General features: G+C 39.7%; 1 protein-coding gene across 2 annotated transcripts in view; it reads right to left on the bottom strand.

Moving 5' to 3' along the window:
* Positions 1-5,604: 5,604 nt before the first annotated feature.
* The window catches only part of LOC124795059 (xenotropic and polytropic retrovirus receptor 1), a 265,327-nt gene continuing 246,608 nt past the window's right edge, over positions 5,605-24,323 (bottom strand). For both annotated transcript variants that reach the window (XM_047258858.1, XM_047258857.1), the window contains exons 10-11: positions 15,707-15,840; positions 5,605-6,217 (exon numbers count right to left, since the gene is read on the bottom strand). In XM_047258858.1, coding sequence (XP_047114814.1) covers positions 5,968-6,217; positions 15,707-15,840 — 384 coding nt within the window. In that variant the 3' untranslated portion in view covers positions 5,605-5,967. The remainder of the gene's footprint in view (positions 6,218-15,706; positions 15,841-24,323) is intronic.

The raw sequence follows: 24,323 nt of genomic DNA on the forward strand, positions 1-24,323 counted from the left end.
TGGAGAGATTGTCTCAAGACGAGATTTCCGTCCTTGGAAAAGGAGGAAACTACACTATAAGACCTGGGAGAGTACTAGTTGAAGATATTATTGTGAATATAGAAGCAGGTATACAAAGTTTCCCCCAACGAAACTGCAAATGCAATTTGAATCGAAACCACCAGGGTCTTATGCCACAATAAACCTTTGGAAAGTAATTTAATAAAAGGCGAGAGGAAGGCTCTCAGAGATTTAAGTGCAGATGAAAAAATAGTGGTTCTTCCTGCTGAGAAAGGGAATGCTATGATTGGTATGAATACAGGGGATTATTGAAGCAAAATTTTGAATCTTTTAACCTCAGGACAGTACAAAAAACTTATGAAGGACCCCACAGCAGCATACTGAGGAAAACAAATAATCTGATTAAGTCATCTACCTCTATTCAAAAAGAAGATAAAAGAGCTTTATTGAAGAGTGAAGCTATGTGTCCTAGACTGTATGGTGTGCCCAAAATTCATAAAATAGATTTGCCTTTGAGACTCATTGTTAATGCCATCAATTCTCCCAAGTATGAAATAATGAAATATCTGGAAACCCATTTACAACCATATATTGGGAAAACTGACTCATATATAAAATACTCTCGTTATTTTATTGAGAAACTAGAAGGACTTATTCTGGCTCCTGAAGATATTCTTGTGAGTTTTGACATAATGTCCTTATTCATTATGATTCCAGTTAACAAAGTTATGAGTTTCATAACGGATATTTTTCCAGGAGATTTGACTGCTCTTTTTAGACATTGCCTTACTTTGAGTCAGTTCCAGTGAGATGATGAATTTTATGAGCAACTTGATGATGTAGCAATGGGTAACCCATTAGGTCCTGCAATTGCTAATTTCTATATGGAGAAATTTGAACAATTGGCTCTGGACAAAGCAAATAAGAAACCATCTCACTGGTATCAGTTTTTAGATGACATACACTCCTGGAAATTGAAATAAGAACACCGTGAATTCATTGTCCCAGGAAGGGGAAACTATATTGACACATTCCTGGGGTCAGATACATCACATGATCACACTGACAGAACCACAGGCACATAGACACAGGCAACAGAGCATGCACAATGTCGGCACTAGTACAGTGTATATCCACCTTTCGCAGCAATGCAGGCTGCTATTCTCCCATGGAGACCATCGTAGAGATGCTGGATGTAGTCCTGTGGAACGGCTTGCCATGCCATTTCCACCTGGCGCCTCAGTTGGACCAGCGCTCGTGCTGGACGTGCAGACCGCGTGAGACGACGCTTCATCCAGTCCCAAACATGCTCAATGGGGGACAGATCCGGAGATCTTGCTGGCCAGGGTAGTTGACTTACACCTTCTAGAGCACGTTGGGTGGCACGGGATACATGCGGACGTGCATTGTCCTGTTGGAACAGCAAGTTCCCTTGCCGGTCTAGGAATGGTAGAACGATGGGTTCGATGACGGTTTGGATGTACCGTGCACTATTCAGTGTCCCCTCGACGATCACCAGTGGTGTACGGCCAGTGTAGGAGATCGCTCCCCACACCATGATGCCGGGTGTTGGCCCTGTGTGCCTCGGTCATATGCAGTCCTGATTGTGCCGCTCACCTGCACGGCGCCAAACACGCATACGACCATCATTGGCACCAAGGCAGAAGCGACTCTCATCGCTGAAGACGACATGTCTCCATTCGTCCCTCCATTCACGCCTGTCGCGACACTACTGGAGGCGGGCTGCACGATGTTGGGGCGTGAGCGGAAGACGGCCTAACGGTGTGCGGGACCGTAGCCCAGCTTCATGGAGACGGTTGCGAATGGTCCTCGCCGATACCCCAGGAGCAACAGTGTCCCTAATTTGCTGGGAAGTGGCGGTGCGGTCCCCTACGGCACTGCGTAGGATCCTACGGTCTTGGCGTGCATCCGTGCGTCGCTGCGGTCCGGTCCCAGGTCGACGGGCACGTGCACCTTCCGCCGACCACTGGCGACAACATCGATGTACTGTGGAGACCACACGCCCCACGTGTTGAGCAATTCGGCGGTACGTCCACCCGGCCTCCCGCATGCCCACTATACGCCCTCGCTCAAAGTCCGTCAACTGCACATACGGTTCACGTCCACGCTGTCGCGGCATGCTACCAGTGTTAAAGACTGCGATGGAGCTCCGTATGCCACGGCAAACTGGCTGACACTGACGGCGGCGGTGCACTAATGCTGCGCAGCTAGCGCCATTCGACGGCCAACACCGCGGTTCCTGGTGTGTCCGCTGTGCCGTGCGTGTGATCATTGCTTGTACAGCCCTCTCGCAGCGTCCGGAGCAAGTATGGTGGGTCTGACACACCGGTGTCAATGTGTTCTTTTTTCCATTTCCGGGAGTGTATTTGTGGTTTGATCCCATGGTAGAATGGCTTTGGATGAATTCTTTGATCATCTAAATAAAATTAATCCAAAAATCCATTTTACCATGAAAATGGAAAATGATAACAGAATATCTTTCTTGGATGTTTTAGTTATGAGACAGTCTGATGCAAGTTTGGAACATAAAGTTTTCGGGAAAGTAACACAGATATTTGCATAAAAACTCCAATCACCATCCACAACAAAAGAGAGGTATCATTAAAAGTCTTGTTAATAGAGCTGAACGGATATGCACATCGGAACACCTGGATGCTGAAATAAAACATCTGAAGCAGGCCTTCGAGAAAAATGGCTACTCAGGGAAATAGGTAAAGAGAATTTTGCAACCAAGGAACAGATGACCAAAGGACAAGTATGAACCACAATGATGGAAAAATACAGTTTCTCTCCCTTTTATTAAAAAAGTAATGGATCAGAGAGGTAAGATTTTACATAGACATGACATCAGACCAGCCGTTAGACCAACAAAGAAAATAAATCACATACTCTGATCTGTGAAGGGTAAATGCCCTCCTCTGTCGACATGTGGGGTATACAAAATTCCATGTACGCGTGGTAAAATTTATATTGGAACTACCAAGAGGAGCATAAATGCATGGCTAAAAGAGCACAAAAGTCTTTGCCAGCTATAGAAAATAGAGAAATCAGCTGTAGCAGAGCATGTCTTCAGTCTGGAAACCACAAAGTGAAGTTTTCTGAAACAGAAATTTTATCTACAATGTCAAATTATTATCCACAGTTATGTAGAGAAGCCATTGAAATTTATAAGCATCAGGATAATTTTAATAGGAAAGAGGAGGCAATGAAACTTGGAGACATATGGACAGTAACTCTGCAGAATCGCTAAACAATTTTATCTTTGACAAGATGACAGTCGATAGTTAAGCTTTATCTTTGACAAGGATTATCTCTGCTCATCACATGTTACTTCGACCAAGCCCCCCTTTCCTACAGTATATATGTCGCTCTCAGATGTCTGACCAGTCAGTCGGCAAGACTCAGTGGAGGAGTGCCTCTGAGGATGACCAGCACAGTCCTGGACGAAATGTCAGGAACAGAAGAGTTTCTTGGACCACGACCTCACATCCCGAAGGGTTTACCAGCAGCTGCATCAGATTAATCACCGACTTGAAGGACATCCTAGAGAGAACAGCCACTATAAAGGGGCAAAGAGTTGGCCATGTTGCCAAAAGAAATTATGATTGAGGAACAAAGTTAGTGCAGGAGCGGAGTCCAACCAATGGGACAAAGACCTGAGGAATATCAGCTGTGGATCAACTGGCTGAGTATCACCTGAGACCTACCTGGAGGAAGTAGTTCCAGAAATACCTTAGCTCAGTACTTGGAGAAGCCACATCATTTAATGAAAGGAGTGGCTACTGCTGCTGTGACGATGATGGATTGTAGATCGCTACTCACTGTGTAGAACTACTCTTGAGAAATGGTCAGTCATACAAAAAAGGACAATAACTGACTGAGCTTTTGGGCTCTGACTCTCTGGGAATCTATTCCAAGAGGGCCAGATTTTTGTTCTGATGCTAGCATGAAAATAACAGTCTGTCATTACACTGGCTAGACACCTTGAGGGATTAAGGTAATAGCTCCTGTACTATGAAATGTTTCACCAATTCAGCTGGCTGATAGCTTTAAGACAAAAGACTTTTTAGTGATAATAGAAGGAGTAGAGGTGAACACTCCCCATATACCTGAGGGTTAGGTAGATGAGATATGTACGAAATTGAAAATGTAGAGGTTTCAGACAAAGTCATCCTGTATCCATAATTATTAGTAGTTTTCATGCTGAATCACTGCAACAATCATGAGGTGAAATGTGTTCAAGGGCTGTATGAACTACTGTTCAACAGTTACTGCATTAGCCAACAACCAAGTTCTCTTAGCTCCTATTCAGTCATTGCTTGGAAGTGATTTATGAAAACATGATAAAAACAAAATCAGGGATTTGAATCACATCAGAAGTGAATGGAAGCCTATTATCAGTCAAAGCAGTACCTCACTTGGTGCTGGAAGTGAGATGAGTTGGAGATGTGGATACTTCCCCAAGTTTCACACCCAAATGGAATGGCAAATGAGATGAGTTTATTATCACCAAGTTCTCACAACATCAAAACTACTCTTGATGGTGGTGATGCGAATGAGTTCTTTGAATATGACTATAAACATAAAACTTCTTGATTAAAAAACAAAATTAATTTTGGCAACAATGTTTGCTAGAAGACACATGATTCTGTTTAATATTGCTGGAGTCTAACTTTTATGATGGTAAACAAAGTAATTCAATTTTGAGAATGAAAGAAAAAGAAGATGCTTCATTTTATCAAAATGTAATATTTGCAGTGTAGATTTAGTATTATTTCTAACTTTATAATTTGAACAAAGGGCAGTCTACTACTTTTCATAACTTTACAACTGAATTTCTGCTTACAGAAAAAGTATTTGACATTTCTGCTCCAACTTTAATATTATCAGTTCAAAAAATAGTTTTTGGATGGTAGCTAATGAAGAAAAAAGTTCATTCTTAGTATTTATACATATACATTAAAAATAAATATTAAAATAATTACTATACTTTCAATAAATACTTTTAAATATTTATATAATGGAAGGAAACATTCCATGTGGGAAAAATTATATATAAAAACAAAGATGAGGTGACTTACCGAACAAAAGCGCTGGCAGGTCGATAGACAAACAAACAAACACAAACATACACACAAAATTCAAGCTTTCGCAACAAACTGTTGCCTCATCAGGAAAGAGGGAAGGAGAGGGGAAGACGAAAGGAAGTGGGTTTTAAGGGAGAGGGTAAGGAGTCATTCCAATCCCGGGAGCGGAAAGACTTACCTTAGGGGGAAAAAAGGACAGGTATACACTCGCACACACGCACATATCCATCCACACATACAGACACAAGCAGACATCTTTAAATATGTCTGCTTGTGTCTGTATGTGTGGATGGATATGTGCGTGTGTGCGAATGTATACCTGTCCTTTTTTCCCCCTAAGGTAAGTCTTTCCGCTCCCGGGATTGGAATGACTCCTTACCCTCTCCCTTAAAACCCACTTCCTTTCGTCTTCCCCTCTCCTTCCCTCTTTCCTGATGAGGCAACAGTTTGTTGCGAAAGCTTGAATTTTGTGTGTATGTTTGTGTTTGTTTGTTTGTCTATCGACCTGCCAGCGCTTTTGTTCGGTAAGTCACCTCATCTTTGCTTTTAAATATTTACATAAAAATAGTATGCTTCTACACACAGAAATACTCTTGATAAAATGTCAAATCTATGGACAAGAAATGAAATGAAATTTGTTGATTATTATGAAATTTGTGTTGTTTATCACAGTAAATACTTCTAAATATTTACATGAAATGTCACAAGACAAGTGAGAAATGAAATGAAATTTGATGATTCTTACAAGATTTTTGTAGTTTCCTGTAAGTGAAAAATTAAGTAAAGACACTAACATAACACAGCCATTTTGTGGAATATGTGGAGCTTTTAGAATTACACACTCCAGCAAAAATCAGCATCAGTTGTCTTTGGCCTCAAGATTGGTATCTGAATCTTCACTGATTAAAGTAATTTTTTCTTCTTTGACCTTCTTCGCAGTTTTTCTTTTCTTTCTATTCACAACACCATCATCCTCATCCATCATTCTGATAATCTGCACCTGGTCAGATGAATCTATTGGTGCTATTGATATATCTCTTACTGCACGAAATTTGCCACAGTTGTTAAGATGTTCATTTTCCAAACGGAAGAAGTTCCACACGAAGCGTCTGTAAAATGTAAGTAATGAATGTAAATCATTATTATTTACTTGTGTCAAATATGTCTGAATGCAAATATATACAACAAAAAAAAGGACATAAACTGCAAAACAAAGTACAAAGACAATAAGAATAAGGGTAAGGGTAAGGGTAAGTTATATAACATTAAAACAAATTTCAGCAACATCTGATGTATTTGTTGTTCATCCATATCATCCTCTGTACACATATGAAACTGTATGTATGAATGTATGATTGAATGGACACTCAAGGATGTATGCAGGATTTTGTCAAAAGGGGGAGGGGTCTAATTTGTTAAAGAGGACTGTAAAAAGACTCTTGTTTTTCATTCATTTCTAAAATTTCCATAAAGGATGATAAATCATTTTATTCAGTGGTGATCTTGGAGTTTTTACCAAGCGGAGATACAATCTGCGGAGATACAATCTGCACACTTAGGAGTGCTGTATTTTGCCAAAAAGCAGTCATGCTCCAATCTCCCCTCTCTTCCAAGCTCATTTTACACTCTTCTTCTTTGAGACTGGATTTAAACTGAAGGAGTGATCAGGAAAGGACGAGTGCTAATTTTTTGGGACACCATGATTATTACAAGCAGGGCTTCTGGAATAAAGAAATCTCTGTTTGACAGAGAAGCTTGGACAATTTTTGGTGTTGAAAATGCAAAGGATCAGGAATTATTCAACCTTACACTTTCACAAATTTCCTCATTTAAGTACACATATTTCCCTTTTTGTGACATAAGAAAGTTCATTTTCTGCATTAAAGAATTTCTCAACTGACAAATTCATGAGTCTAAATGAGGAGAATTTGGATTATTATTTATGGCTTTTAGTTCCAGGAGTTTCCAAAGAAGTGCTCAACTTGCCTTCAATACAGCTCTTTTCATTTAAGTAGAGGGGCTCCAGCTTGAAGGGAATTGGAGTCTTCCAGGAAAGAAAGATATTCGGAAGGAACTGGCTGTATCCTATAGTAAGGGACCAACCCTGGTATTTGCCTACGTGGAAAATGGGAAACCACAGAAAATCATTTTCAATGTTGCTGGTAGATGGATTGAAACCATCTCTCCTCCCAAATACAAGGGTCGCTAGCTCAGTGGCTCAACACGCAGACTACCCCAAGTTGGTGGAGAATTTGGATAAACTGGTTGTTACACATTGTTTTAAACTAAAATAAAATGTGTAACAACAAAAGACTACATTCTGATCTTACATGTTTTTCCTTTAATTGTGTATGTTTAGTTTCCTGGCAGTGTGTGAATGCATGCATATTTTAAGATTTTATTTTGCATAGAATTGCTGACTTCAGTTATTGTATTATTACAGGAGTGTAAATACATTTTGGATGAAAGGTGGAGGGAGGGATGCAGGGCACAATTGCGTTGGATGAATTCAAGCAGCCCGTTAAAAAAATCTGTTAGAAATCAACTAACTACAGAATTTGTGGTCATCCCATACCTCTTTGGTTCTCCACTAACCCCTCCCCAATGCTGAGTATCAAAACTGGTTTTCATAACTGAGTACCACCTGGGTGACCAGGTTGAGCAATATGTTACCATTTGGGCTACTAATGATAGAAAGTTGAGCAAATTTTTGGATGATACAGACAAATCCAAGTGCATTTTTATGCACTGATTCAAATTTATTGTTGTTTTTAATGATATTTACTGCTCCCCTGCCTTGTTAAATACTGAAGTGCATTTTTATGCACTGATTCAAATTTATTGTTGTTTTTAATGATATTTACTGCTCCCCTGCCTTGTTAAATACTGAAATATTGCCACTCCAAAGTTCTACCAGCCTTCAGATAATGAATCCAGTGCTTACATTAGGTAATAGGTAATTTGGCTATTTTATTAGCAGGTACATATCTTTAACTTACGTAATACTAGTGGATGAATCAAAATTGATTTTCCTGTTCTGTCTTGTTGCAAACTTATCCGTAATTAGAAACTATCACAACAGCACACATCACAAAAATAATAAATGGTAGCACTTACATTGCATTAAACTGCTATAGTTCAATTCTTTTATCTTGGCGGTTTGTGCATGCCTGCCCAGACGCGGGAGATTGCTGCGTTGCCAGTTGTATGCGCCAAGAGAAGCAGCGCCATAGTATAGTTTGCAAATTTACGTTTTGGGGGGGGAGGGGGGGGGGGGGCAGGAGTGCGCAGTTTATGAAGTAAAGCCACCATGGCCGCATTAAACCTTTCACTGCTACAGAGACGTCCTCCCTGCATTCCGTGCTGTGTGCGATTTTGTCATCACTGCACTGCTGGCCTGTGCAGACACATGATGTTTCAACTGCTTTGACACACTTTATCATTCGATTTCACAAAAACTATTTGGCCCACAAATTTGATTTTTACACATCTTCTTGACTGACACCTTCCCCCCATAAATGACTTAATTTTGTTTCGATGTTCAACGCAGTTATTGTGCAGCATTAGATGTAGTAAACCATTGCACGAAATTTTGAAGAGTTTTCAGAGGTAAACGTCCATAGCGTATACTTTCCGTATGGTTGATTTTAGTTACCACAAGAAATTTCAAAAAATTACATTCAAACGAATAAAATTCACGAAGTAAGACATTTCAATATTGTTTTTAAATAAAGAAAATAGTAAGCATCGAATGAGGATTGAAATCAGAACCTTTCGCTTAGCAGCCATTCATTTTAACCATTACACTAACACAGCTCGTCATTCGATAGATCTTCCTGAGGACTTTAAACTGTCACGCAAAATACCGACAAACACTGTTGGTATGACTATGAATTACTCACATTTCGTTGAAGTACAATAGGAAATAAACAATTACCGCTGTTCTCTATTGCACAAAAAGCGGTTAGTGAGAATGATACAAACACCTTTCCTTGTTATCGCCTGAATTAGGAGGCTTATTGCTTGTTTGGTTTAATTAATTAATAGAATATGAAGCAATTGGTATAAAGAATGCTTTTTCCAAACTTTCTATAAAAGAAAGTCTGCTATCAAGACATTGCTTTTGTTCAATTACTTTCTTTGTGACTGAACGTGTCTAAAACTGAAGACACTCGTCCGTCCTCTGCACTGCAGTTGAGCTCTGGCAATGTCCTTCTCTGTTCATTGGCTGACTGTGTTTTGTGACATCAGATGCGCAGAACGAACCTAAACTCGGCCGCCGTCGTAAATGACATGCACTTTAGTATGAACTGAAGTGATTAACAAAGCAACAGCTAAGCTCAAAATGGCAAACAATTTGGTCTTTTGCTAAAATAGAAATGGGGGATAGCCAATAGTGTTATGGACGTATAGATAGTTTACATCTATCTCTGGCTTTGCTGACTATCCATAGTGCATAACCCTTTTTCGTCATTTGATTGAAAATCAAAATATCTTTCAATTTCACAACGTGGATATAAGGTCATGTGCAATTTCATTATGTGATAGGTGGGGTCTGGACTCCTGCACCATCTGCCCCCCTTACCATTTGGCTACAGCCCTAGGGCATTAAAAACAATCTGTAAAGTGCTGAACAGTCTGCTCTTCACTATAATTTCAAACGAAAATTCTTCAACACTGTTGAAGAAAATGATAATGTCTTTCCTGGCACTGATTTATCATTAATGATATTTATGTTAAAGAACATAAGTGATTAAACAGCAGAAAATATGCCAGAATGCTTATAGATTGGTGGAGGGATTTCTCCCACTCTAGAATGTCCTGTTTAGCACCAATTATTTTTATTCAAGCAGTATAAAATACTTAAATCCAATTTTGATTGTAATAACCATCATTAGATCAAAATCAGTGTATCTAGAGCACACGAGTAGATGATATTGCTATGTACCATTGAAAGGTAGTAAACAGGTATCCTTACAATAGTACATAGTAGCTCCAAGCACTGGCTCTTCATGTGATTTTGGTAAATTAATTTTGGTCTGATGATGTTTGTTACAACAGAAACTGGTCTCCACCAGTAGAAAGAAAATTTAACTGTGATTTTGATTGTTCCATTTTATTCTCATACCAACAAAAATGCTAAAGTTACAATATTCAAATTAAATTTATTTTTTAGAACAAGTAAACAGGAATCAAAGTTTTCTGTTTGCATAACCCTTTGAAATTGAGATGTCTGTCTAATGTACCTGATAATAGTAGAAGATGAATCTTGTAGCCACAGGAATATCTACTATCATGGAATATACAGATAGCATCCACAGTTGCAACAAAATAACACAAAATACTGGAAGGGGGTATTTCATGAACACTCACACTCCACTTTAACCAAATGACTATACACCACTGGTGTAAACATCAGGTCTGACTTGTGATGTGTTGGATTACCCCATTGACTTGAGGATAAAAAAGAACCTTGCATAGTGATTATGTTATCCCTTGCAGTGTTCAATAAAAACCAGAGATTACCTAAGGAAAGAGCTAACAGTGTATAGTGAACATAGAAAATGAAAGTCAGGATGAATTGTTGTGAGTTTGTTTGACTCTAGGGAGAATATTCAGAAATTTGACCAGATAAATCTGTGCAGATAAGAGGCCAGCTATCGCATAAGAGAAACAGTATTAAATGAGGAATCTAGGAGTATACTACAATCCCATATGTGTCACTGCTATTGGACCTACAATAACAATATTAGATTACAGGGCTTTAAGAATTTATTCTTTCCACACTCAGTGCACAAATGGAACAGGAAGAGCACCTAACATGGTACAGTGGAAAGTACCCACTGACATGCCTTTCACAGTGGTTCACAGTGTGTGGTATAATGTAATATCCTTCAATTATATATACAAGTATGTGATACACTGTATCAACTATTGTGTATATGACTACATTTCACATTTATTATTCACTGTTTAATATTATCTGCAACAACTGAAGGTTATCTGCATACTGATGCTAAGTACAGTGTATCATTAACTAATTACAAATTTCAGTAATTTAAAATAACTTGTTTGTGACTATGTATTCAGTTAAAACAGAATTGTCAAATTTAAAAGAATAATAACTCAATTATTTAACAAAGTTATTTTTCATTTGGCAGTACTGTTGATAATGTGTGAAGTAACTTGTTGCTTGAAAAAAAATGTGACTTTAAGGTTGGAACATATCTAAATGTCAGTAATGGAAATCATTATTTAATGTAGTAGAGATTTACACATTTCTGAAGCTATTTGCATAAAGAACAAGTTACATATCAAAATAAACTGTCAAATGTTTTCCTCATTATAGGAAAACTTACCATTATTCTTTTTTCTGGGTATGTCGTTTTCATAAGTATTAGTACCATTAATGTGTTTATGATCATGAATTGTTAGTTTTCTATAGAACGGCTGGTGTCAGACCAAAGCAGTTACTTTTTTCTTTTGTTTCTTTCTTTAAAGAAAAAAGTCAAGCAGAAGGCTCGGAATTCTTGTTTGTTTGATGTCTGAAGATTACAAGGATATTCTGTCTGCTTACTATTGTAAAACATTTGTTCATGGTCCAAGTTCTGCAAGGGAATTATTTCCATAACAAATTGTGTAGTGCCATATTCAGCAGCCTGATCAGAATGATACTAATTATTTGTGGACTACCAGGTTCACATCAGTCCATAATTTCTCACATTGCAGTTCTGTCAATAATGACACCTAACTTCACTGGATATCTTTTACCACCTAACTGGCAGTGTCACAGCAAGAGTGTGGGCTGTCAAAAATCAGAATCTGCTACATAGAATGAACTGATGAAGGAACTGACTGATTTCAGGCACGTTTTCCAAATCTTCTTCTTCTGTAGTGGTCAATCCAAGGATTGGTTTGCAACAGCTACAATGGCAGCTTGTCTCCATTCTGTGCGTCTTTCAGCTTTTCTCTTCATTTCTTTATAGGTGTTACATCCCACATCTTTCATGATTTGATCCATGTACCTCAGTCGTGGTCTTCCTCTTGGTCTTTTTCCCTCGACATATCCCTCTATGATTGTGTTCAGGAGTCCTTTATGCCTTAATAGATGGCCTGTAAATTGCACTCTTCTTTTAACAATGAAACTCCAGAAGCTTCTCTTCTTACCTGCTCTTTCCAGAACCACTTCGTTTGTGACTTTGTCGATCCATTTTATTTTGGGCATGCGTCTATAGCACCACATTTCAAAAGAATTTAGCTTCTGGTCTTCCTCTGTCTCGAGAGTCCATGTTTCACACCCATAGCATGCCACACTCCACACACATGATTTCAAAAATCTTTTCCTGATTTCAAGGCTGATGCTCTTAGATGTTAATATGTTTTTCTTCTTGTTGAAAGCAGCCTTTGCTTGAGCTATTCTACTTCTCACTTCTGCCTTGCTCCTTCCATCCCTGGTAATATTACTGCCCGGATAAGTAAATGTATCAACTTGTTCAAGCAGTTCATTGCCTACATGAACTTGGACTTTCACTTGATCTTTTTTGTCGCATGCCATTACTTTTGTTTTTGCTTTATTAATTCTCATATTGTATTCTTCACCCACAACTTTATCCATTCTATTCAGTAGGACTACAAGATCTTCACTTTCAGCCAGGACAGCTACATCATCGGCATATCTTATCATATCTATTCGTTGGCCATGAATTACTACCTGTGAATTTTCCCTTACTTTTTTCAGCGCCTCTTCAATGTATACGTTAAAGATAACAGGGGATAGTGCGCAACCTTGTCGGACACCTTTCCGTATCTGCACCTCTTCTTGTTTTGTTCGTCCACGGATAACTGCTGTCTCGTTTTTGTACGGGTTCCATATCATTTTTCTATCTTTATGGTCTATTCCCACTTTTTTGAGTACCTCAAACATCTTATCCCATTTAACATTATCAAAGGCTTTCTCTACATCTATGAAAGCTATGTATGTTTTCAGGTTCTTATCTAGTCATTTCTCTATTATTAGTTTTAGAGCAAATATTGCTTCTCTGGTTCCACTATCTTTCCGGAATCCAAACTGGTCTTCGGAGAGTGTAGCTTCGACTTTTTGTTCTATGCATTTTAGGATAATTGAGGTTAATATTTTAGAGGTGTGAGTAACTAGGCTGAGCGTCCTATAATTTTCACAACTTGTAGCATTTGCCTTCTTTGGAATGGGGATCATAATGTTTTTCTCAAAGTCTGTAGGAATTTTACCCTACTCGTAAATGTTGAAAACAAGATTATACAACTCCTGATACAGTTTTGCTCCTCCAGATTTCAGAAGTTCAGCTGGGATATTGTCTATACCAGGCGATTTGTTGTTTTTCAATTTTTTCAGAGCTAGTTCAAACTCTTCCTTTAATATAGGTTCACCTATGTTGTGTGCATCTACTTCTGTTTCTTCTTCCATGATGTTTTCAGACAGGTCTGGTCCGCTGTACAGTTTTCCTATATATTGTTTCCATCTTCTTGCAACTTCATCATCGTCATCCAACATATTTCCATTTTCATCCATCACAGCCCTACACTTGTTTCTTCTGTCTCCAAAGCAATGTCTCACACATTTATAGGCCTTGTCGATATTTCCCTTGCTCATGTTGTCCTCAACTGAAATACAGAGATCATCAAGGTATTTTTCTCTTGCTTGTTTTGCCTCTCTGTTGATTCTGTTTTTCAGACTCTTGTATTTCTCTTGGTCTTCCTTCTTCACAGAATTTTTTAATTTCCTTCTTTCTTCCATCATATTTAGTAGGTCATTAGTGATCCATTCCTTCCTTTTCTCTGTCCTTTCTTTTCCTATTACTTCTTCTGCTGCTTCTAAAATACCAGTTTTTATTTTTTCCCAGCTGCTTTGGATGTCATTGCAGCCCTGTGTATTTGTTTTCTTGTCTGTTTCTAGTTGATAGTGCTTCAGTGTATTTTCGTTTTTCAGGTTTGTCAAATCCTATTTACATATACTTCTTTTTTTAATGTTCTTGAATTTTAGTTCAGTCGTCATCATAACGAGTATGTGGTCACTTTCCACACCACAGCCTGGTTATGATCTGCTGTAAATCTTTGCTTCACTAATATGAAGTCAATTTGATATCTGTTAATGTCACCAGGCATTTTCCAAGTATATCTTCTTCTTGGATGATGATTAAAGAAGTTATTTGTAATGCAAAGTTTAGTTCTTTGGCAGAATTCTACAAGCTTATCCCCTCTTTCATTTCTTAATCCTAATCCAAAATTCCCTGCCACATCCTCTTCTTTACCTTCCCCAACAACGGCATTCATATCTCCCATGACGACAAGGTTTTCAGCTCCTTTAATTCTGCCAATTACTTCTTCAAGGTGTTCATACGTCATGTCGATTTCATCATCCTTGTGCCTCGTAGTTGGCATGTATACTTGGATTATGATTGTGTCTCATGGTTTAGTTTCCAATCGGACATAAATTATCCTCTCACTATGTTGAACAAATCCTTTTACTCTTAACCCCATCTCTTTATTGAGGATAATTCCCACTCCTGCAATCCCGGCATTGTCTTGTGCTGTTCCAGTGTGTATGATTCTTTAATCCCCTGACCAAAAGTCGCCAGCGTTTGGCCAACTCATTTCTGAGACTCCCAGTACATCAATATCCATTTGTTTCATTTCCATTTTCAAGTTTTCCAGTGTACCACATTTAAGAAGTGAGTTTACGTTCAATGTTGCTATCCTTCTTACATTAATGCTTTTGGATTTTGGTATCTCTTTAGTTGTCCCCGACCGGAGATCCGAATGGGGGACTATTTTACCTCCGGAGAATTTAACCAAAGAGCTTTCCATCATAAGCTGTTGATACTTGGGATACCCACCCGGGTCTTTAATGGAGTGGTTTCCCATTGCCTTCTCCATTCTATGCCGTTGGCCACCTTGTGGCTCCTCCGCCTTTAGGAGCAGTTTCCCACCCCAAGGGCAAGAGAGTGCCCTTCCTTCTAGCCGCTCATCCGCCCTCCTAGAAGGCCATTGGCAATTGGTAGAAGGTGATCTCCTTATCCCGGGAGATATTCGGCTCAGTAGAAGTATAGGTTGGAAATGGAAGACCCCCTAGCCCTCGAAACCTAATAGCGTCAGGGTCGGAAAAGAACAAGAGTTGGCCGAGGGTGGCCAAATAGGAAAGATAAAAGTGAGGAGCCTGGCATAAGTAAGTGGAAGCAATATCAGGACTCAGCTCAGGACCCCGTGGTCACCAGCCACATTTAAGAAGGAGTTGACGTTCAATGCTCACTAGGTGTGAGTCCCTGAATATGTTTTCCAAATATACAATGTAAAATGACATTTTTTAATGTTCTTGATTCATTTGATAATTTATGCTGGTTTTTATTTTATTTCTCTATGGTCTTCTGTAAGGTGTGTTGCAGAATGTATGTGATGCAATAAGACTCAGTGAACTAACATAAAATCCAAAGTCTTGCTTATCATAAATTTATGACAATAGGATAAGGTAATTCCAGCAGAAAGCATAACTCTGAAAACATCTAAAATGCAGGGGTAAATCCAGTTAGTAATGCAATTTAATATGGACAAAAAGTTATACAAACCTGAAGACTTCAAGAGGTAATAAGAATGACTGCACAAATTCTGAATTGAAACCCAGGAGTTCAGCTAAAACAAATGATATCAACCACGAAAATCTCAAAATCAGGTCCTCAAGAATGGCAAAATAGTAGTATCCCTGGAAAAAAAATGAATGAATGAGAAAAATGCACTAAAACATTTATTTCATATTTGGTCAATAAGTTAAAATGCCTTGGGAAAAAAAGCAGAAATGAAACCATTTTCCTTGTAGAAAGAGGAGATGAAACTATCATGTTAAAAGTATTAAAAATAATTGAAGAAAGATATAGGTCTGTACCTGTGAATTACTCAAACATACAGATTCTTAAACTGCTTACAATTTATAAAGGTACTAAGCAGTAGATAGGCTCCTAGAATTGGATACTTACATACTGCTGTGTTTTGGAGATACAACCTGAATGGAGAAAGTAACAATCTTCTCATGAGTGGGTGGTGATGACATGGAATAAGTATGGGATGGGGAGAAGGAGAAGCAACAGGGAAGGGGACTGGAAAAATTATATTGATGTAGAAAAACTGTAGGGGCATAAAGAGGAGATGAATGGCTTCAATGATCTACACAGCTACATAGGAAGGCTTGGTGCAGGCTAAGATGGCATGAAGATGACATACAGATGATGATGATGATGAACCTTTGCTTAGTCCAATCTCGCCACTTTCATGAATGATGATGAAATGATGAGGACAACACAAACACCCAGTCATCTTGAAGCAGGTGAAAATCCCTGACCCTGCCGGGAATCGACCCCGGGACCCCATGCTTGGGAAGCGAGAACGCAACCACGAGACCACAAGATGGCATACAGAGGGAATTTAGAGGATCAATATTAAGAGAAAGTGGGGTGGGGACATAAAGCTTGGCAGCCTCTTTGAAGCTATTCAGTAGTAGTAGTAGTAGTAGTAGTAGTAGTAGTAGACGACTGTGTGCTGCCACCAGGGTTGTTTTTCTCCAGTGTCTGTCACCACCACCACCACCACCACCACCACCACCACCACCACCACCACCACCGCAAGCTTGCCAAAAAACTCTAGATGTATTCATTGTAGTCACCAAAACTGGACAAGTATGCCTACAATGCAAATCTTGCACTTCATGTAGGAAAGATGCCATTCTGAGTGAAGAAAGCAAACCTTTTTAGTTAGATGACAGTACTATCCCTCAGTGGTCTTCCATTCAGAAATTATACACAGTTATGATTAACCACCTGACACCTTTTCCATGCCTGTACCAGCCAGCAATTGTCTATCCTCATTCTGTTCTAAAAATAATTTTTGTTACATAATGTTTTTATTCAGACCTTGAGTCTCTTTAGTCCTTGTCACCTACAAAATACTCCCCTTCCATGTTCACAACTTATCCCAGCAGTGTTTCAACTTCATCATTCAGGCCTCAAATGATCCATCTAGAATGCCTTTGATGCCTGTGACTAGTCTGCCTAGTGTCATCATTGGTATCAAAAAGACACCCTCCATTTACAGACATTAAGTTTGGAAGATTGGAATTGTCCTTGCAACACATCTTTGATGTCATAATCCTACTGGCCTCAATCACCACTAGCCCCTGACCCACATCTGTCTCTACCAATACCCCAGGACCCTAACTCCGTTCATTCTACACCAACACCCTCTTTCCTGCAGTCTCTCATCCTCTGTGCTCTCTCCCCTTCCCAACCCAATTATCCAAGTCATTCAGCACTGTGCATGACTCTCATTGCCTGCAGCCCGACTGAGATCATCTATGATGTTGCCACATTCCTATCCCATGCACTTGCTGCTTCTCCCTCCCAGTGGTCAACCACCCTTCCCCAACTCTCCCTCCCCCCCTCCTCCTCCTCCTCCTCCTCCTCCCAGCCTCCTTTCCCTAGTCCACTCCACCCAACAACCCCTCACCATCACTGGAGCTGATGAGCTCCAGCACTTGCACAGTGTTGTTTACATTGCATCACAACTCTCCAGTATTATGTTAGCAATGATTAAATTGTGCTCTGTACAAAATTCTGTCAGGCGGTTTATCGTATCATTCCTTTTCTCCAGTACATGCTCTCCTACTATATTTCCTTCTCTTCCTTTTCTGTTTCTACTACCATTTTCCAGTCTCTCATATCAGTAATAATATAAACTTTCACTTGTAATGTGCATGTGAGCCTTATGTTTATCCCAGCCACAATAATGTGTTCTACGCTGTTCATAGTAGCTTATCCATATTTACATTTTCATATTCATTATTAGACCTACTCCTGTATTGCTTGTATTTCATTCTGTGTTGATAACCCTGCACTGACCTGACCAGAAATCTTGTTCCTCCCGCTGCTGCACTTCAATAATCCTCACTATTTGTAACTTCAGCCTAACCATGTCTCTTCTTAAAGTCTCTAACCTACTTATCTAATCAACATTCCATGCTCTGACTGAAGAATATCAGTTTTGTTTCTTCTGATGACAACATCTCCTTGAAGAGTCCCAATGCATAGATCCAAAAGGGGGGACTATTTTACCTCCAGAAAATTTTATCCAACGTGACTCAAACTTCTTTAAGCTATAGAATACAGTTGTTTGTCCTCGGGAAATGTAATGGCTGAAGCTTTTCCTTGCTTTCAGCCTTTTGAGGTACTAATGCAGCAAGGCCATATTTGCTAATGTTGCAAGACCAGATCAGCTAACTAATCATATTGTTGCCCTTTGAACTAGTGAAAAGGCCGATGCAGTGGGGATTTTTATGTTAGTCTAGTAGCTCCACAGATACCCTTCCATTGTGGCTCCAACAACAGTATCACTATCTGTCTCATGGTGTACAACCCACCCCACAGTGGCAATGTCCATGGTTCATTGAGAGCAGCAGTATATCTATGCAGTTGATAAGGTTCTATGCAATGTTATGTACTTGCTTAGTTTGAAGTATTATATAAAAAAAAGCAACACAGGGTATTAGAAAATCCTCCGTTATCGATGTCAATAGGTTAGCACCAGTATTAGATGGTGTAGCTGCCACAAATCTCCCTAGTCAGTGACCTTTTGATAACAGTACCCCTTGCCATGTGCCTCCTTCCCCAGTGCCTTTCTTCCATGGTTCAACCTACTGCCATGTGGCAACAGCCAAACCTAGAATAATGACTCAATTCAAGAAATTTCTGCTTGTGTGTTTGTGGTGTAGGGATACTTCATGGCGAGGCTATTAGCACCCGAAACTACCGCATGACTGAGGAGCATGGCAGCAGCACATCTTCTTTGATGGCAACTGAAGGCAGGTGTGTTTCAATCCCCAGAGCCAGCCTAGTTGAACAGCTAGTCCACGCTATGACACTCAGCCTGTGCCAATTAATGCTGTACTTACAACACAGCCACCACTGCTGTCTCTGGACTGCAGATCACTGACCACAGTTGGATTGAAAAACCAACGACCACAGTCAGACTGCCCAGGCTCTTGGCAGCCTCCACTCTGCCACTGCTTCATGGCCCAGGGCACACACTGAGCATCAAGCAGCTGCATGCCATGGGCGTCCGACACTGCTCACTGCTGCTCTCCAGTCAACAATTCTGTATTTATCACCATAGGCAGTTCTGATCAGCAGATCTGCCTAGTCCCATCTTCTGGTCATCATGTCACTGTTCCATTATCCTGCCCAAGAAGTAGCAATCTGCCATTGACAGAGATTGTAAAGCTGTACATTGCTATTCACTTCCTCAAGAAACACTTGTGTCAGTGCATCTGAGGTGGCATGCTCGGTTCCAAGGTTCAGCACCTGCCACCTGCTATCTACCTGCTGGAAAGATCATACATCATGCTCTGCATTTATTTATGTTTGTAAATAAAGAACTTTAACAACAAACTGGTTGCTTACATCATCTGCAGCTCCACCCATCTCCTGCAGAGAGATGTTTACCCACACGTTCCTATTGACATATATTACATGTGGTGTCAGAAGAACATTTGGAGGCTGAAATGGTTGACCAACAGAGAGCAGCAATGACAGGGATTCAGCAGCAGTAGCAGTCAGTGCAATAATACAAGTAACAACCAGCCAAGTTTTTTTGAGCTTGTCTGGTTTTGGTTTTACCTTTCCTTTCTTTTCTGTCTGGATAAATTGCATGCCTATGGTGACAGTAGTTAGGCAATATGTCTGAAATTGCAAAAGTGACAATCCAGGAGGTGATTCAGCACTTTCTTGATCAGGCAGCTAAGATCAAAGCTAATAATGAAGAGTTTCATCAGGAAATAGATTGGTGAAAGGGACAGAGAAGTGAGCAGTCAACTTCTAAAAAACATCCAGCCATCACTGATGCTTGTACTGCCTCATCAGCAGCCTCATTTTATGCAAAACCATTTATATACATCTGCAAAATCTGGGAAACTGGAGTAGTGAGCAGTTGTTAAGTGTGGCTTGATTAACATTAGTTGGGGATGCCAGAATGTATGGTGTGTGCAGTGAGAAGTTACAGGATGAAGAGTCCTTTACAGATTTACAAGAAATGTTAATTGATCATTACAGAAGAAAAAATATGTCTAGCTATGATCAAGAACAACTTAATGGAGTAGTCCAAAAATAAGGAGAATCAATAGAAAACTTTGTGGTCTGAATCAAGGAAATCAGTATTATTAAGTATGAATTGACTGGTGACAGCAACTATAGGGTTGCTTTGCAGGAAGCCGAACAGAGGGCACTTGATGCTTTTGTGTGGTGTTTGCCAGCTAACATGTTGTGAAAAGTGTGCATGGAATTCCTGAAAACCTTGGACAAAGCTGTACCAACCACTGCAACTTTGGTTGAAATTGACTCAGTGGCAAAGCTGAGAGAGAGAGAGAGAGAGAGAGAGAGAGAGAGAAGAGTGGTTTTTAATACAGACGTTATATATAATAGATTTGGTGGTCTGGGTACAATTAGCAGTTTTGTAAGAAGCCACAGTGTCAGACATGTAAGCAGATGAGACACTTTGATCAAAAATATCTGCAGGAGCAATGAAGGTGGACTTGGGTTAAAACTTGCAGCACTATGGTAAATGGGCCAGAGGATGAGGTGAGCACTGTGAAATGCCCCCAGTAAGTGTTACCATGAGACAACTCTGTGCAAAATCAGTGGCAGACATTTGTCTAACAAGCTATTTAACAGGAAGATACTACAAGTCTGTATTGGATGCAGAATCACATGTATCCATGGCAAGCCAGAGTATGTTTGGTGCAATAAATTTGAACCCATCATGTTGTAGACCAAGTGGTGTAGGTAGTAATAGTGTTAACTCACTCTGATAGTCATTTTTGAGTAGACTACTCGGGTGAGAGATGCCAGGTGTGTGCCCCCAATGTGGGCATAAGGTATGATGTCATACTTGTTTAGATTTCCTGATTGAAGATCACATCAATGTCAATCTATAACAGTGCAAAGTGGAGCTGGATGGGTCATTGTTCCATCTTTGTTTTACTGCTGAAAGGACTGAACTGTTGCAAGGCAACTCAAGATATCGGGTAAGCCAACTGAACTGTGTACATTGTCTCTTAGACTTGAAAAGTGAGACATGATACTGAGAGGTACAGTGCAGCTGCTCTGGATGAACAGAGGAGCTGCTCTGCTGATTAATTCATTATTAATGGTTGTGCCTTTGCCTGAAACTGTGGAACTGGATTATGCATATTGTTTCACACGACATAGTTTACCCTATGTGCAGGAAATTGACAGAAGCCAAGTGGTGCCCATCGGTGTAGACAATTTAGTTCAGAAAAACTGAAGCTGTCAAGTTGTGCACTGATAACTAAAAGAAGCATTAGAGGAAGATAAGCTGAGCAGGGATTTCAGTGTAGAATACTTCAAGCTGGGTCAGTCCTTTAATTTAGGCCCCACAGGGAGGGTGGGAGGAGGGGGAGAGGTGTTGCTTTTGAAAGGACATGATAGGATTGACGTGGAGAGGTTATTGGAGGACCACAAGGAATTACTTAACCCACCTGGATCATTGCTAGTTATGCCACTAGTTCATTATAGTATTCCCACTGGAAAAGAGCAGCCTGTATACAAAAAAGTGTACCAAGCTCTACACATAATCTACAACCAGTGGTGGAGAAGTTTATGAATCAGCAGCTCTGTGATGGAATTATATAGGAAATTACTAAGCACCTGTTGTCATCATTCTGAAATATTCCTCAGATGGTAGGGAGGCTTATAGATTCTGCTGTGACTACTGATATTTATGCCAATGGACAGTTATGGACGTCTACTAAGAGTGTAACATTACAGAAACCTTAACTATTTAGGGCAATTCCATTATTTTATCACCATGGATTTGTGAAGTGGGTACCATCAATTAGAGATAGCACCAGAGGATCAACTAAATGCCGTGTTTATGGTTCCATCTGGTCACTATCAGTATCATTGGATGCTATTTAGTCTGAAAAATGCACTAGCACCTATGAGATGAAGTTATACAAGGTCTGAAACTGAAACGGTGCATGACAGACCAGGATGATGTCACTGTATTCCAAAGACCTCTATGAGCATGTGGTGTGTCTACAAGAGGTCTTTGATTAGTTATGTGCAACACGAATGACCTTTAGTTTAGAATAGTGTCACTTCGTATTGCATGAGATTCACTATTTAGGCCACATTATCAGCCAGGATCTTGTATGAATTGACTCGCAATATGTACAAGCCATAAAGGATTTCCGAATGCCTTGCACAGAAAAGGAATTAATTGTTTCTTCATATAGGTAATTTCTATAGAAAATTCATCCCAAAATTTTGAGATGTAGCAAGACTACTTATTTATTAATAAAAAAAGGAGTAAAATTTTACTGAACTTCAGTCTGTGAAGCAGCTTTTGAGTTATTAAACAATTTACTAACAACTGGTTCCATCCTTACTTTCACAGACTATTAGAAAGAGTGTACACTATCGTGTGATTCTAACAATCATGCTGTAGGCTGTGTTTTGAGCCAAGAGGTAGATGGGAGAGCACACCAACAATCTATGATTAAAGAGAGCTCAGTGAAGTGGAGGAGAATTATTCAACTACAGAAGAGGAAATGCATGTGCTCTTTGGCATCACCTGTTTTCATTGTTACCTTTAATGGATGACATTTTAAGGTCATAATGGGTCACACAGCACTGAAATGGCTTTTATGACTTAAAAATCCAACTAGTCACATGACTTACTGGACTTCACAGCAAGTGAATTTGATTTTGAGGTTGCACAACACACAGGAAAATCTCATGGTAATGCGGACGGACTTAGTCACAAATTATGTGCTGCAGAGTGTACTAGTGTAAGGGCAGAACAATGATGTGAAGTGCTAGCTGGTGATGTGGATTATCAGCAGTTCAGGAAGCAAGTGAATTCAGCACTGATGACAAAGTGCTGTACAAGCAAATGAGGTGTGGTCGCCACATAGCTGTGCCACCAAGTTTGTAGAATGAAGTACTGAGACAGGTTCATGATTACAGTTTGGCAGGACATAGTGGATGACATGCCACAGACCATCACATTGCAGAAAATTATTGATGGAAAATGAGAAAGCAAGATGTAGAGCATTACATAAAGAACTGCATTCCTTGCATGCAAAGAGTGGGGCTGAATTGTCAGTGAATCCCATTACAAAGATTACCAGAGACAAATAGACTATTCCAAATGATTGTTATGGATGTTCTTGGTCCCTCTGCACAGACATCAGCAGGGAATCTCTAAGTATTAATTATAATTTAGCATTTCTCATGTTTGTGGTCCTGATCATTATAACAAATCAGCGGCAGAAATTGTGGCCCAGGCTATGGTTAACCAATGGGTATTGAAGTTTGGAACACCAGAGACACTGATAACTGACCAAGGCACTAAGTTTATGTCCAAGTTACTGAAGTAATTGTTTCATTGTTATGCATGAAGAAGTTATGAATGAGTGTTCTACACCAGCAAATGAATGGGGTGACAGAGGTACATAGAATGATAAAAAGAATGCCAAGTTATTAGATAGATAGTAACCATAGTGATTGGGCTTCTACCACCATATGAAGTAGCAGTGTATAACTTCAAGATCCATGATAATATGGATTTATCACCATATGAGATTGTTTTTGGCCAAATGATATGCTCCCCTTTTGAATTATGCAAACCATCCCCTCCAGTAGAAGATATATCTACTAAATAGTACCCTCCCCTTTTGAATGACACAAACCCCACTCTGCAATAGAAGGTATATCTGCTCTTTGAAAGTTTAATAAAGTATCTGATGCCAAGTTAAAAAGATTAATACAAAGGCTCTACAATGACAGGAAGGCACTAACTCTCACATGCTGAAGGGAGAAACCAAAAAGTTCATTTTGCATTACCAAGGGTCTTATCAAGTAGTCGAGATGACGTCTCCTGTTGATGTCAAACTGCAGCTTCCAGCTTCAACCATAGTTATGCACATTAAGATGACTTTTCCCATTTCAGGGTGTACCAGAGGCACTGCCTCAATTACCGGCAGCTCCTTCTGAATGGGGGAAGGAAAATGGCTGGAAGAAAGGTGAGAACAGGCAAGCCAGGCAAGATATACCTTCACTTATTCCAAAGTTCCAGTATACCTTGAAGTCATGAGGTGGCATTGTGAATTAATTGAGGAGG

Source organism: Schistocerca piceifrons, chromosome 4 (assembly GCF_021461385.2).
Source record: "Schistocerca piceifrons isolate TAMUIC-IGC-003096 chromosome 4, iqSchPice1.1, whole genome shotgun sequence".
Classification (NCBI taxonomy): domain Eukaryota; kingdom Metazoa; phylum Arthropoda; class Insecta; order Orthoptera; family Acrididae; genus Schistocerca; species Schistocerca piceifrons.